Source organism: Canis lupus, chromosome 11 (genome assembly GCF_011100685.1).
Source record: "Canis lupus familiaris isolate Mischka breed German Shepherd chromosome 11, alternate assembly UU_Cfam_GSD_1.0, whole genome shotgun sequence".
Lineage (NCBI taxonomy): Eukaryota > Metazoa > Chordata > Mammalia > Carnivora > Canidae > Canis > Canis lupus.
In genome coordinates, this window is record NC_049232.1 from 57,222,643 (window position 1) to 57,239,084 (window position 16,442).

Genomic DNA, 16,442 nt, shown 5'->3' on the forward strand with positions numbered 1-16,442 from the left:
AGCATGGTCTCCCCCGGCTTTGATGGGAAGGAAAATCACAACTCATCCGAGCTTCAATTTCTGCACCTGTTACCAGTTGTTAAGATTTGCGTCCTGTCCATCTCACGAGGTTTGGGGGGGGGGGGGGGGTGCGGTGGTGAATGAGAGAAGGCACAACCTTTCGGAGTTTCAGTTTCTGCATGTGTAAAAAGCTCAGAATGCACGGCCAGCCTGCCCATAAAATTCCTGTTTAAACAGGAAAACAGGGCAGCCCGGGTGGCTCAGTGGTTTACCACCGCCTTCAGCCCAGGGCCTGATCCTGGAGACCCGGGATCGAGTCCCACGTCGGGCTCCCTGCATGGAGCCTGCTTCTCCCTCTGCCTGTGTCTCTGCCTCCTTTTGTCTCTGTGTCTCTCATGAATAAATAAATAAAATCTTAAAAAATAAAAAAAAGTAAACAGGAAAACAGACAGCAAACTTTGCAAAAATGTAGAAAGCTATGCGTGTGTGAATTACGTCCTACTGAAAAGACAACAAGCAGACCTAAGAGGTGATTGTAGGTCTCTTTCCTCCTGGCTCCAGGGCTGCAACCCCGCAAACAGACGCCAAGCCCACTTTCTTCAATCCTCCCCGCGGCCGGCAGCCGTCACGGCGTCGGCGGCCCCACCCGGCAGGGCTCCTGCGGGCCGGGAGGGGGCGTGGCCCGGGACCGCCCCGCCCCTCGCGACGCCCCGCCCCCTGGCGACGCCCCGCCCCGCCGCGCCCGCGCTTGCGCCGTGCACAGCCAGCGGCCTCGAGCGCCCCGGCGGGAGGTAAGGGGTTTGCGGGAGGCCGCCTCGGGGGCGTCAGGCCCGGACGGGCTTTGAGGGCCGGGCGCTGAGCCCGCGCGCCGCAGAGGCGCCCCCTGGGGAAGCCCGGCCTCAGGTCCCGCGTGCCCGCGCTTGGGAGGCTCCTCCCGGCTCCCCGAAGCGCCGGTTTCGTTTCTGGAAGCTCTTTGCGAAGCCGGTGTGGGGAGGCGGCCTCCCGGGGTCGCGGGGTGCGAAAGTTCCCTGCAGCTGCCGTGCCCGCGGCGCAGGCTGGGCCCGGGGCCGTCGGGGTCGCCCGGGTCGCCCGGGGGCGTGGTCCCAGGCCGCCCGCGCATCCGTTCTCTGGTTGGGGCGGCGGGGGTGGGGGGGGGCGCCGTGGGGCTCGGGGGCCCGCGAGGGGCGGAGGACCCGGACCCGGAGCCGGAGCCGGTGCTTCTGGAAGCTCCCGCAGCTGCGCCCTCGATAAGCCCGGCCTGGGAGGGCTCAGGCGGGAGACCCAGGGAGCAGCAGGGGCCGTGACCTTGCCTTCCAGAGTCCCCGGGTCAGGAGCTCGGGGAGGCCTGCCTGGGGCCCGTGTGGATCCCTGCCCTGGGAGGCGGCCGCTCGTCGCTCTGGGGGACGCCGAAGGTCGCTGGCACTTGGGGACTTTTTCTGAGAAATGGGGCTTTTTAACTTATACAGTAAATAGTCTAAATCATGTAGTAACCCCCCCCCCCCCCCCAGTACTTTTTTCTCACGGGAAACAGGAGTAGTCATGGTACCCAGGTGATGATAGTAGTCGTAAGCCCCGAAAAGGGTCAGGGTCGTTTGTAGAGCACCTGCCCCGCAGGCCCCCGCCAGTGTTAGTCTAAGTGACCCGTTTCCGGTGAAACATCAGACCTTCCTAGAGAGTCTTTTTATTCTTGAAATGATTTTCCAGTTACAGAGAGGTGGCAAAAGTAACAAAGGTCTCTGCAGCCCCCTTTAATGTTAACACCTTATATAACCATAAGTACAGTCATAAAAAATTATAAAGTATCATTGGTACGTTTTTTTGTTTTAAGATTTTATTTATTCATGAGAGACACACAGACATAGGCAGAGGGAAATAGCAAGGCTCCCGCCGGATTTGATCCCAGGACACCAGGACCACAACCTGAGTCAAAGGCAGACTCTGAGCCACCCAGGCGCCCCTCGTTGGTACAATTCTAGTGACCAAATTGCTACCTTTTTCTCGGATTTCCTGACTTTTTTATACTAATGTCCTTTTTTCCCCCCTATTTCAGGATCCAGTATAACATCCCACATTGCATTTAATTGGCATGGCTCTTTAGTCTTAAGTCTTTCCTAACCTTAACGCTTTTGAAGAATCCTGGTTAATTATTTAGCAGAGTGTCCCTCAGTTATGTTTTGTCTGGTATTTTCTTTTTCTTTTAAGATTTTATTTACTTATTCATGAGACATACAGGGAGAGAGAGAGAGACAGGCAGAGGGAGAAGCAGGCTCCATGCAGGGAGCCCAACGTGGGACTCGATTCCGGGTCTCCAGGATCAGGCCCTGGGCTGAAGGCGGCGCTAAACCACTGAGCCCCCCGGGCTGCCCCTTGTCTGGTATTTTCTTACAATTAAAGTTAGGCATTTTTAAAGTTATGCATTTTTGTTGATACCACAGAAGTGGATGTACCCTTCTCAGTCCATCCCACGAAGGGTTCATGTTATGACACACTGCTTTTGGTATTACTGTTGATCACTTGGTTGAGGTGTCTGCCAGGATTCTCTAATGTAAATTAACTGCTTTCCCCTTGAAATGAATGGATATCTTGAGTTTCTAAACTATGCAAATATGTTGTTCTCCTCAAACTTTCAGTTGCTGATTTTACCATCCATTGGTGGATCTTGCCTTCAGCAATGATTACTATTATGTTCTAATGGTGATTTTTTGTTTCCCCTCATTCCTTCTTTTATTTTTTTATTTAAGATTTTATTTATTTATTAACGAGAGACACAGAAAGAGAGAAGCAGAGACACAGGCAGAGGGAGAAGCAGGCCCCAGGCAGGGAGCCTGATGTGGGACTCGATCCCAGATCCCGGGATCACACCCTGAGCCAAAGGCAGGCACTCAACCGCTGAGCCACCCAGGCGTCCCCATTCCTTCTTTTATTAATTGGAGTTCTGTAAGGAAGGCTTGCCCCTTTCCATTTGTTTAGTCAGTTATTTTTTTATATAAGTATGAACTCATTTATTTTACTTTTTGGTTATTTTTGTTATTTATTTATGTCTCAGGTTGTTCCAGCCTTGGCCCTTGGGAGTTTTTTCAGGTTGCTTCCTTTTGACAGGCTTCCATCTCTCTTTGAGAACTTCCTTACTTTCTAGCACCATAAGATGTTCCACGTTTATCTTGCGTTTTCTCTGCCCCAGTCCTGGATCACCCACTTCTCCAAGGATCCGTGATTTCCTTTTTTGGAGAGTGGTATTTAAACACCAAGATCAGGGCACTTGGTGTGCTCATTGCTACTAGAATATTATTGTTTGTGGTTCTTTGCAGAAAACAGCTAGGACTATATGTAAATATATATTTTATTTTTATAAGTATTTTTCCTTTATATATAAATAAAATATATCATTCTATTTATTACTTATGTAATTATGAAAAATTAAGTATTATATTTTATTTATATCGTTTGTTATGTTTATTTGTAAATATATGTTTCTTAGCTATATACATATATATCCACATATTTCATGGATACACAAAGATTTGTTTTGTATTTAAGTGTGTCTATGTACTCACATCTGAGTATATATATTTTTAAAAAAACAAAAATTCATTCTGAGAGTTCCATTTGTAAACCTAAACCACAGGGTTCAGTCTACCCATGCCTCTTAATTGTTACTTCTTTCTTTGACAGAAATCTGATTTTCATGCTCTACAAAATATTCTCTTATTTCTTCAGTCCTGGTATACACATAAAGGATTTTCAGGATTTCTAACACATATTCCTATAAAAAATAAATTTTCTAATTAGAACATAGTAGAATCGTATATAGTTCTTATGGTCTTTAACCTTGTAGTATCCAGTTAGAATAGTGTTTTCCAGAGTTACTTAGGTTATTTTCTTCCTCTACTTTTAGTGCGGTTATGCTATTCATTGATAATATAGTTTCCTTTCTTATGGTTTGTGTTCCATTTTGTGTTCCTCCACATTTTTTGTTTTTTAATTTTCAAAAATTCATTCTTTGTAATGTGCAATTCCATGAGTTTTGACAAATGCATATAATTGTGTATCTACCACCACTGTCATGATATAAAACAACTATCACCCCAAATATTTCATTACACTTAAAAAAATATTACAAAGAAATCAACTCTACAAAAGTTTGGAAAATTAGGCATTTTTCTATGTTTTGTCTTTTTCATAAGCATATTTTACACAGTTGTGAAGTTAATGTAAATGTATTTTTTTATTTTTGTCATTTAATTATCAGAAGTATGTTCCAGTTTTTTGAAAAATCGAGATGGTGAAATACATTTACTTGTTGTTCAATTTTATTTTATTTTATTTTTTATTTTTTCAATTTTATTTTGAAACTATGTCTTGAATGTTGGATTATACTTTAACAACTTACAAACCATATTTGTGCTATTTTATGATTGGAGCCACTGCTGGACAACTTTCCATTTCAGTAACATCATGACTTTTTTTTAAAGATGTGATTTATTTATTCATGAGAGATACAGAGAGAGAGAGACAGAGAAGCAGGCTCCATGCAGGGAGCCCGATGTGGGACTTGATCCTGGGTCTCCAGGATCACGCTCTGGGCTGAAGGCAGGCACCAAACCGCTGAGCCACCCAGGTATCCCAGTAACATCATGACTTAAGCAATTATTTGAACAATATGTTCTCATTTTAGTTTCTGTAGACATTTTGTTGTAATTTATAAAAAATGGAAATGATGGAGAAGAGAAAAAAAATACCGGCCAAAAGGAGAACAAGAATTGGAAATGTATGTTGGGAGGTTCCTGGGGTGGAATGTCTTCCCTGATAGATGGTCTTTATGAGGCGGTTGGTTTTCCTTGGATAGAAAGCTGAAGAGCAGAATCATGCGTAACTCTGACCTAGAAATATCACTTCTGGAACTGGAAAAAATCTGTCATTGTAGCATAAGGAAACAGTGTCAAGTCAAACATCCAATAATCGGGGTTTTTTACATATACTATAAACTGATTAGTGGAGGAGAAAGGAGAATCATTAGAGTTGTATATAAAATGATACATAAATTTTAGAGGCAGATGGGATATAAAAGGGCATCTAAACAGAGGGAGCATCATAGCAAAGCCCAAAGTAGAAATTGGGTGATAATACTTAGATTGAACATTGTATTTTCTTGTTCAAATAATAGGGAATTCTTGGAAGTTTTTGTTCAGAGGAGAACGTTGCAATTGGTGTTCTAGAAATATTAATTGGTGGTAATCTGTGAGGAACAATTGGAGAGGGGAAAGAGTTTAAAGGGAAGCCAATTAAGACACTTGTAAGGTGCTGTGCATTGCACTGTTGGAGTGATGGGATTAGTAATAGTGAAGAAGGGACATGTGAAGAAATATTTTAGTTCCATCAGCACCTTTTGAGAACCAGTATTGTTAAAAAAAAAAAAAAAAAGGAATGGTGGTGGATAAAAACGTATCTTCATATAGTATATAATCTGCATGACAGAAAAAAAATACAAGCAATGTGATAAACTGGGAACATTGTGAGACAATCGGTAATTTATGAGTCTATTATATGTTGAATATAATAAGAAAAAGACATCCCCTGTAGTAAAATAGATATAGCACCAGCAGGCAATTCGTAAGAAGAAAGCAAATGGCTAATAAATCAATGCCACCAGTAATTTAAGGAATGTAAAATAAAACAATGAGACACCATTTTTGAAAGTTTAAGGAGAATATAGTACTATGTGTTGGTGGGAATATGGATATTTGGATATTTTGATATGTTGCTAGTGAATATAAACAGGAATGTAAACAGGGAATGTAAACAGGTACAACCTTTTGGGACACTTGGTCTCGAAAGCCATAAAAAATGTGTGTACCTATTCAATTTCTAATTATTTATTTTGAAGAAACATCATAGATGGTTATATGGATTTATGTATAAAAATTACACTTTAGCGTAGTTTATAATAGTGAAAAATTGGGAACAACCTAAGCAGTCAACAATAGATGATTAGTTAAATTATGGAGCATCTATGTAAAATACCACTATGCTGCTATAAAAATGTATTATAGAACAATAATAATTTACATGTAAAGATTTTTATTATACTTAATCAGAATATTCAAAATAAATCCTTTCATTCATTTATCCACCCAGTAACAGTATATTATATTATATTCATAGCTCCTTGGCATTCATCTCCTTTAGATTTTGCTAAAGTGTGCCTTTTAGTAGTTCTTTTAATGAGGGGCCTTGGTTATAAACTCTGTATGTCTAAAAATTATTTTGCGTTCACTTCTGAATAATAATTTACTGGGGCATATACCAACTCCCTCAGCACTTTGAGGATATTCCTGTCTTTTGATATCTGTGATGAAAAGTTTGCTGCTTTTGTTGCTTTAGTTTATCTCTGGTTTTCTTTTTTAAAGATTTTTTTTGTTTGCCCTTCACATTCTGCAGTTTCGCTTCCATGTGTCGGTAATTTTTTTTTTTTTTTTTAATTTATGCTACTTGAGGCTTATGTGCATTTTCAGTTTGAGGTCTTGCATCTTAATTCTCAGCATGTTCACTTTGAATAATGCCTTTTCACCACTTTCTTTATTCTTCCCTTATGGGACTCCTATTTGTTATTGAGCTTCTCACTTTATCTTTTATGTTTTCCATCTCTTTATTCCTCTGTGTTCTGACTGATATCTTCCAATCAATAATTCTCCCTTCAGTTACAGTTTATTGTTTAACCTATTTTTGAGGTTTTTCTCGAATTTGTACTCGATTTTTCAGATTAGCCTGCTACTATTTCATAGTACTATCTAATTTTTAAAAGGATTCTATTCCTTCCTTTATATCTTTGAATGTTTTTAACTTACCTATTTTAATTTTCTTTTTAGATTTTTATCTCTAGTCCATTAGCTATGAATTTTCCTGTTTTGCTGGGCTTGTGGACTCTTGGCAATGAACTTCTCCATGTGTATCCAGTTCCTACTCAATAGTGTAGCTGTTGAACTCTTTTTATTTTTGGTGTGTGGAGATTACCCCTTTTTGCTTTAAAGCTGAAACATAAAGACCAAGTTACTAAGTTGATGAGATATGTATAACCAACACTTAAAGATTTTCAATTGAAAGAAAGAAACATTAGAGTTACAGTTCCTCATAGTTCTGCAATGATCTCTTTTCTGTTTTTCATATCATAAAAGCAATGGACTGTCCTCTGAAATAACTCAAGAATACATTCACAATTACTCATAAAGATTCAGGGACTCCATAAAGTATATTTGCAAACCTCTGAATGGATCCTGGTTTAAGACACCATAACCTATTGGATTGACATAGTCAAAAAAATTGTTTAAATATAGGAGAGGTTGTGGGCTAACGAGATGGCGTGAAAGCAAGGTTGCATAATAGTGGTTTTCAAGCTTAGGCAGTGAAGCCCTTTATTGATGTAAAATCTAACAAGTTCAAATTTATGACGAAATAGATAGAAGTAAATTTTCTCCAACTGAAACAGGCATGGGGTCCTGGAGACTGCTTCACCTCTCCTGGCCCCAGAGGCATACCCTTGGACATTCTGGAACACTGCTAGAAAACTGTTGGTGAATTCGAAAGCGCATTTGATTGCACTCCCAGGAACCCTGAGTTCTTATTCCAGCTCTGTCACTGGTTATTTGTATTGGTTGTTGACGATGCAAATAATCACTTTGTAAGACAGGGAAGAGGCAGTTTAAAGGATGTCAGTGAGAAGAGTTGCATATGATGTTATATTTGAAGTATATAATTATGAAGTATTACATTATGAGGTTAGAAATGGAGTTTACACAAGCAGAAATGTTAAGAATGAAATGTTTTATTTTGCTATTTGCTGTCATTTTAAAAAAGTTTAGTCATTGTCCAAGATACATTGGGAAATGAAAACCTGGACAGTAAACTCATCATTTAAAAATTTTAAAAAGGTATTTAAATGTATGCATTCTTATTTTGAGAAAAACCTGGAAAGACATACATCAGAATGGAAAGAATAATTAGCTACAGGTGAGGAGGTGATTGATTTTATTTTATCCTTTTTCATGTTTTCTAAACATTTTATTTTTTATTTTTTTAAACATTTTAGATTGTGTATACATCTGTAGAAAGAAGGTTTCAAAATGTTTCTTAAGTCATTCAAGTCCAGAATTAAGTTGAAATATATATATTTAGAATAAGTTGTAAATAAAATTACCTAATTGTTGGTTTTTAAAAATAACAGCAACTGATTAAAAACATTCTTAAATATTTCCCTTAGGTTTTTCTATCTGAGTATAGAAGACAGTTGCTGACAGTAGAAGTGACCCAACATTTTTTTAGGATGTCTGAAGATGAAGAAAAAGTGAAATTACGCCGTCTTGAACCAGCTATCCAGAAATTCATTAAGATAGTAATACCAACAGACTTGGAGAGGCTAAGAAAACACCAGATAAATATTGAGAAGGTGAGTTTTTTCATTTTCTACCACAAGAAACAGTTACAAATTCTGATTATACTTATGTATTTCAGTTAAACTTAGAATATTAAATAAGAGGCTTTGCTAAGACATCCATCTCCTATTGATTTAGCAACATTCATTCTTTTCTACTGGGTTTTATTTTACAAATATACTTCATATTATTCCTTTTTTTAGGGAGGGATGTAAGAATAGAAACTATACCTTTTAGATTGTACATACTGACATATTAAGCAGTTAATAATTAGCATACAGATTGTTTGATAATGCACCATAATGTGAAGGCAGTGAACTTTGGCAAAGGGACCTACCTTCATTTCATTCACCCCATGGCAAGGCTTTTGAACTTTGGTGTCCATCAGTAACTCCTGTCTTCTTCAGGTGCACTTGGAGTAAAAAGATAAATCATCATGCGATATGAGGGAATTTCCCAAATTGACTTCTTCCCTTTGAGGAAACCCCAAAATTGGGAAATAACCACCTAGGGGTCCATTTAGAAAACAGGTAGAGGGAAGAGTCTTTTGGACCATGGTAAAGGTTGCATAGAACCTGGACTCCCAGCATCTGGTGGAACAGGTGCGGCATTCACGGGAACATCAGGTTTACTGGGTACTGAGCATTGATGCAGCAGATTATATTTTTTATTTGCTGTAGGACAGGTCAGTGGGATTTGCTCCTTCAGAGAGAAGGTATAAATTTTAAGCTGTATGGCCTTCCATTATTTTTTTGTGGTGGGGGTGGGGTGGAAATGCTCATTAAGCCTTTAGTATAAACAGTATTTATCACCCTCACTTGAGTGAGGTGATATACAACTAAGAATGTCAGCTGCTTTTTCCCCGGTACATACCATCTGTCTTCCTAATATTTAAGTCTTTTAAAAAATATATAGAAAATAGGGCACCTGGGTGGCTTAGTTGGTTAAGCGTCTGCATTTGGCTCAGGTCATGATCTCAGGGTCCTAGGATTGAGCCCCACATTGGGCTCCCTGCTTTGGCAGGGAGTCTGCTTCTCCCTCTATCCCTCCCTGCTGCCTGTGTGCTCTCTTGCTGTCTCTCAAATAAATAAAATCTTTTTTTAAAAGTACAGAAAATAAGTGCCAAGAGTATTAAGATGAAAATTTTAATGCAAATATAGAATTTAAGATTGCTATTTTGTCATCTCTTAAGTTTTTATTTATTTGTAAACAATAAGTACTGTGACTTTTTAGGGTGGAGGAGTTTTCTGTTAAACTGGTTATTCTTGTCATGAGCAGAAACAAATTACAGGGCTCTGTGCTTTGATTATTAATGAGGAGGGCTTGTTCTTTTAGCACTATAATGATACAGAAATTGAGTTGTTTACTTGGTTGATCATATCTGGGTGGTAGATTGATAAGGTGTGTTTTAAAGACTGAGCTCGTATCAAAGCGCTCAGTTACAAAGAAGACTAGAATTTGGCAGTTGAATTGATTCTGAAAGCCAGACATAGGTGGACTATAATCTATTAAGACCATTTCTTTCCTTTATTGCCTTATATTACCTTTGAGGTTCAGCATGTCTTAGATTTCCTTTTTCTTATACTTCTTCTGTATGAAAGTGCCTGCAGTCATACCTTCAGATCATAGCCACATGTACCACCTGGTCAGTCATCAGTGGAAAAGTCAGAACCCTGGGAACAAGGCAGGTGGAGTAGGAAAGGATTTATTATTGATTGGATTAGTTGTGCCATAAGAAAATCATTCCAGTTATGTTGATCTTTCACTGCCATAACATTTTCTTTGAGCATTTTATGAAATATTTACTTAATGTGAAATTTTTAGACAAAGTCAGAATAATTATAATTTACAATATAGATGATATCTGAAGCTAATGTGCTCATGTTGATCTATGTTTTATTCCATATTCTTGGTTGTTATACTTTCTCTAGGATTTCTAGTTTTACCATGAAAGTGACTTTTTATGTATATAAGATTGAATAGCATATTTTAGTAGTTTGTGGCAATGTAAGCATATTTAAAAGTTGCTGTGTTCACTGTGGACAAAAGAGTTAAGAACTTAGGTTTGGACTCCAGGTGTTTGACAGTGCCTCACTTTTAAAAAAAGCCATATTCTTCCTGAGGGAAGGGTGTAGAAAGATAAAATATTTATTATGTTAGCCGTCAGTCATCCAATGTGAATTTAAAAGAAGAAAGTCATGCTGAAGGGAAATTGAAGGTAAGCCTTAGGGGAGTGATTCTGCAACATCTGAAAACAATGAGAGTAGTGTGCTATGGACACCTGGAACTGTATTCCATAGGTCCTTCAGCATTACATTTTATTATACATGATAGACTTGATTAGAATGCAGTACTGAAATTTGAAGTGTTAGCATTCAGTTTTCTGGGCTAACGGAAGGTAGGCTTAAGCGTAGTTAATAGAAACAAGATCATATGCTTGGAGCATAATTTTCTTTGTTATTGTAGGGTTAGGAGAAAACCTACTGTGTTGCATGTACTGTGTTAGTATATCGCTACAAGTCACAGAAAACCCCAAAATAGTGTATTATATCAGATAGACTTTTTTTGTTTTTGCTTTTATTTTTAATCTCTCATAGTTACAGAGGCACTCCCGGGCTGCAGTGGCAGCTCAGCAGTCATTAAAGACCCAGGCTCTTTTTATCTTGCTCTCTGATCCTCAACTTGTTTCTATCTTGCATGTAAAATAGCAGCTCCAACTTCAGCTATTACATCCACATTCCAGCTAAGATAAAATAATGGAGATCATATTTTTGTTCTTTTTTCTTTCTGTTCTTTTCTCTCTCTCTCTCTCTTTTTTTTTTTTTTTTTCTCTTAAAGAGAATCCTCCTGTTCTTGTTTCATGGATGCAGTATCATAGCATCTCTCTGGTGGTTTTATTGTTATTTTTAAGGTTTTTATCTACTTCTTTGTCTCTTTTCCCTGAGTGTCTTTATTCTTTCTTCCCTTTCAAATTTATTTCTTTCTCTCTGCCCCCGCACTCCCCTTTTTCCCTCCTTTTCTTCTTTGTGTCAGCCTGCAGTATTATGGGCATTCCTTGGCTAGCTGTTGATATTTAAGAGTGCTAATTGGAAGGTATTTGTGTGTGTAGCAGGAGGTAGGTGGGGTCTTGTTACCTGCAGGGGTGAGCAGTAAAAGGTCTGTTTTAATGGGGAACCACCAGATACTCTTCTGGAATGTGGTCTTCTGTGTTGGTAGGGGCAGTGTAGTTGCTCAGGCCTACAGAGATAGAGCGTTTGGTAGACTACCTCTTTTTTACCTAAACTTTAAACCAGTCCTTCTGCCCCACCCTACACATCCTCCTGAGTAGCTGGTAGTTCTGGTTACTTGAGTCTTTCAGGAGTGGTGGTGTGCCTGTTGGCTTGTTACTCACTGCCTCTTCCATGCCACTCACCCCTTCTGCAACCTCATGGTGCAGCTTTCTCAGATATAAGTCAGTTGCAACATGTCTGTAATCTTTCCAGCTTCTAAAATTTTGTTAAAATTTATTGTCAGCTGATATCTACTGTTATATTTTCATGAGTCTTGTGAATGTATACCTTTTAAAGTTCTTTATTGCCATTTTAGTTGGGTTTTAGAAAAGAGCAGAGATAAATGCTTGTGTTCAATCTTCCCAGGCATAATGAGAAGTCATTAATTACAAGTAATAAATGCTTGTTAGCTTTTCCTAAGTGTTTGTTAATGTTTGGTGTTTCTTTTATTGTTAGCACTGAAAAGCTCATAAAAAGTTAGATTTCTAATCCTCAAGAAGTATACAGTTCAGTTAAGGAAATAAATTATGAAATATTCTGAGAATAATAGGTGATATATAATTAAGTATGAAAATGAGTGGCATGGACTGTTCAGCTTAGGTATGAAGCACAAAACTATATGATACAAAATCAAATCTAATCAGTCTCATTGGTATATATATATATATATGTATATATATACACACACACACACATATATATGATTATAAGGTTCTTACACATGAAGTGTAGCATACATTTATGCATAAGCTGTATAACCTTATAAAAATATACAATATACTTCCATTTTCTCTCTCAAGGTCTTTATAGTATTATTGTGATATAATTTGCTTTCATGTATGTTATTAGCCCAACAATACATTGTTGTTAGTTTTTTTATTTATTTGAGAGAGATATATAGAGAGAGGGTACGATTTGGAGGTGGTGGTGGAACAGGCAGACAGAGAAGGAGGAGCAGGCTTCTTGCTGAGCAGAGAGCCTGACATGGGGCTCAATCCCAGGACCTCGGGATCATGACCTGAGCCAAAGGCAGAGGCTGAACCAACTGAGCCACTCAGGTGCCCCTGAACAGAGTTTTCTTTCTTTTTTTTTTCTTTCAGATTTTATTTATTTATTCATGAGAGACAGAGAGAGAGACATAGACAAGGGAGAAGCAGGCTCCCTGTGGGGAGCCTGATGGGGGACTCAATCCCAGGATCATGACCTAAGCCAAAGGCAGATACTCAACCACTGAGCCACCCAGGGGGCCCCAGAATTTCTTTCAAAGAGATTTTAAAAATAAGAAAAAAAAATTTTTTGAAAAGATTTGATTTATTTTGGGGGGGAAGGGCAGAGGGAGAGAGTCTTAAGCAGACTCCACTCTCAGTGTGGAGCCTGATGTGGGGCTTGATCCAATGACCCTGATATCATGGCTGAAATCAAGAGTTGGATACTTAACCAACTGAGCCACCCAGGTGCCCCTGTATGGCACATTTTCATGTATCTGTCCTTTCACAGTATTTCTAGGTTGATTTTTTAAAATATATAATATGTGATGTTTGATGTTGATGTTTATATTCTGTTTAAGTGTTGTGCTGTGATGTTACCACATTTTGCTATAGTTCCTGTCAAATGAATTTTCCATTATCATGCTTATAAAGTTTCTTGGTTGAAACTCTGAAAGCTAAACAGTGCTTTGGTAAAAACTGAAACATGTATATTAGATGTTCATTCTCATTTTTTGTACTTTCTAGTCTACAGTATCAATGTTACTTTTTCTCAAAGTCAGATTTAGTTTTTAATACTTGACATTCTCATTGACAAACTTAAATTTCTTCATATATAGTAAGAATACCTCATGATATACTGAATTTTTAAATTTTTCATATTTGTTTACATTCTCATTTTTTTCATCTCCAAAGAATTTGCAAGACAAAGTATACCATCTTTTTTCAGTAAAATAAATTATTTTTATTTCCTTTACCATTTGCCAGAATTTTGTCTGTAATGTTTTTTAAAATTTCCTACTTGTCGTTGGACAGTTAATTGTCACTATTAAGTCAATAACTTTTATCTGGTATATTTAAGTTTGGTTAGGTGAGTGGAGATTTTTGTGGTAACTAGAAGTAATAAGTTTAGTAATTTAAAAAAAACTGTAATTTTGTCTTTTTGATATAGTATCAAAGGTGCAGAATATGGGACAAGTTGCATGAAGAACATATCAATGCAGGGCGTACAGTTCAGGTAAGACTATTACATTGTTATGCCACTGGCTTTCTGTTTATTTGTAGTTAATTTTTTCTAAATGCTCCACATCTCTGCTCCATGCTATCAGTAATAATTTTCATATGCTCAAATATACTACTATCCATTCTTTATCCTGAAGACTCCTTCCTGGAGCCCTCTTCCCAATCCCAATCTGGACTTGCTTTCTAGGCTTCTTGCACAGCTGCTGTTCTCGGACTTCCTTAGCTACTCTTCTTTGTTGGGTCCCTGTTTTCCTGGATATCGTGCCCTTAATTATTTTTGGTTCACTTCATTGTTTTGTTGGAGTACATCTTTTAGTAGATCTCTAAATAAGGGAACCTGGGAGGTAAATATTTAAGTTATTATGAATCTGAAAAATACCTTTTTTCTCCCCTCATACATGATTGCTAAAACAGTAGGTATAGAATTCTAGTTGGAATTCTTTCAAATTTGAAAGTTCTCTAGTTTAGTGTTGCCCTTAATAAATCTGATGTCTGCTATCCCAAATTTTGTATGAGATCCTTTTTTTTTTTTCTCTTTGGGAGCTTTTGTAATCTGTTTAATCCTGGTGTTCTCAAATTTGATGATATGCTTTGTGTTGGACTCTTTCAATCTAAAAACTTAAGTTCTGTACTAGTTCTGGGAAATTTTGTTTATTTAGTTAGTAAAGATGTAGTTATTTATTTTAGAGAGATTGCACATGTGCTAGCAAGGGGACGGGCAGGAGGGGAAGAGAGAATCCGTAAGCAGACCACTGCTGAATATGGAGCCTGATGTGGGGCTCGATCCCAGGACTCTGAGATCATGACCTGAGCTGAAATCAAGAATCAGATTTTTAACCAACCGAGCCACTCAGTGGGAGGTTTAAATTATTTGATAATTGATTCCTCTGTTTTCTTTTTGCTCTATTTTTTTTTTTTAATCTTTAATTGCAAGAATCAGCAAATGATGGCATTTTCCTTGAAGGAGGTTCATTCTGGTTTAGTTTTCTAAAGAAGAATCCTCATTCTCCTAGGGCGAGTGGATACTTATTTTTCAGTTATAAAAGCAGACTAAGTGAAGGCTGTTCAGTAGAGGCTTTCACATAAATCTCTTTTAGCCCTGTGCCTGGTTTCTGAATCTATGGTTTGTTTCTCCAAAGAATGCATCTCTGGTCTTCTTGCATTTCAAAAAGGCTTCTATAGCTGCGGTATAGTGAATAGATTAGGATAGAGTGAAATGAATGCAAGAGATTGTTCAGGAGAGATTACAAAGATATTGGAGATGGAAAAAAACAGATTGACTTGAGGTCTAGTAGAAATTAGACTTGCCTCTCCATATATGTATTTTACTGCTTGCTAACTAGATTATAGACCTGAAGATCAGGGATTGTGTCTTTGCTATTTGTGTATCCCACAGTACCTGTTGTTCAGCAAGATTGTTTATTGAATGTTATTAAGCATGTAAATGTCAATGAGATTATTATAACTAGGATTTCTTACTTCTTCACTGTTCAATATGTCAGTAAAAATCACTTACTTTCTTGAGACAGTGCTTATGGTCAAAGTGTTTGTTTACTGATTAAAGTATATATATATTTACATTATTGATCTCCATCTGGCACAAAAGATTTATGTATACTACTAGAAGAGATTGAAACTGTTTTTAGGTGTTTACTTAGTTTTATTCATATATTCCCTGAATTATGTGTGTAGGCTAGGTCTTTGCTAATTTGTGTAAAACTTAGTTTTGAACAGTTTCGTGAACAGTTACAATAGGTTTTCTAGATTTATTATTAGAGATATGTAATAAGAACTATCTTATAAAGGGCTAATATCAGGGGCAGCCCCAGTGGCTTAGCGGTTTAGCACCACCTTCAGCCCAGGGCCTGATCCTGGAGAACTGGGATTGAGTCCCACGTCAGGCTCCCTGCATGGAGCCTGCTTCTCTCTCTGCCTCTCTCTCTCTCTCTGTCTCTAATAAATAAATAAAATCTTTCTAAAAAATAAAATAAAGGGCTAATATCCAAGATCTATAAAGAACTTAGTAAACTCAACATCCAAGAAACAAACAATTCAATCATGAAATGGGCAAAAAACATGAACAGAAATTTCATCAAAGAAGACATACAAAAAAAAAAAAAAAAGAAGACATACATCATATATATGGCCAACAAGCACATGAGAAAATGGTCTGCATTGCTTGCTATCAGGGAAAGACAAATCAAAACACAATGAGATACCACCTCACACCAGTGAGAATGGTGAAAATTAACAAGACGGGAAATAACTAATGTTGGAGAGGATGTGGAGAAAGGGGAACCAACCCTCTTGCACTGTTGGTGGGAATGTGAACTGGTACAGCCACTCTGGAAAACTGTGTGGAGGGTTACTCAAAGAGTTAAAAATAGAGCCACCCTATGACCCAGCAATTCACTACTGGGTATTTATACCAAAGATACAGATACAGTGAAAAGCTGGGACATCTGCATCCCAATGTTTATAGCAAGTGTCCACAATAGCCAAACTGTGGAAGGAGCCTT

General features: G+C 38.2%; 1 protein-coding gene across 5 annotated transcripts in view; it reads left to right on the forward strand.

Annotated features, from left to right (window-relative positions):
• Positions 1 to 725: 725 nt before the first annotated feature.
• The window catches only part of STX17 (syntaxin 17), a 71,804-nt gene continuing 56,087 nt past the window's right edge, over positions 726 to 16,442 (forward strand). For 3 of the 5 annotated variants that reach the window (XR_005367055.1, XR_005367054.1, XM_038552937.1), the window contains exons 1-3: positions 726 to 791; positions 8,255 to 8,440; positions 13,853 to 13,918. Coding sequence is in view for 3 of the 5 variants with exons in the window: in XM_038552937.1 (XP_038408865.1) it covers positions 8,318 to 8,440; positions 13,853 to 13,918 (189 nt within the window). In the remaining 2 variants the exon portion in view is untranslated. Of the gene's footprint in view, positions 792 to 4,597; positions 4,619 to 8,254; positions 8,441 to 13,852; positions 13,919 to 16,442 lie in introns of those variants that run through there. The other 2 variants (XM_038552938.1, XM_038552939.1) reach the window with 2 other exon arrangements.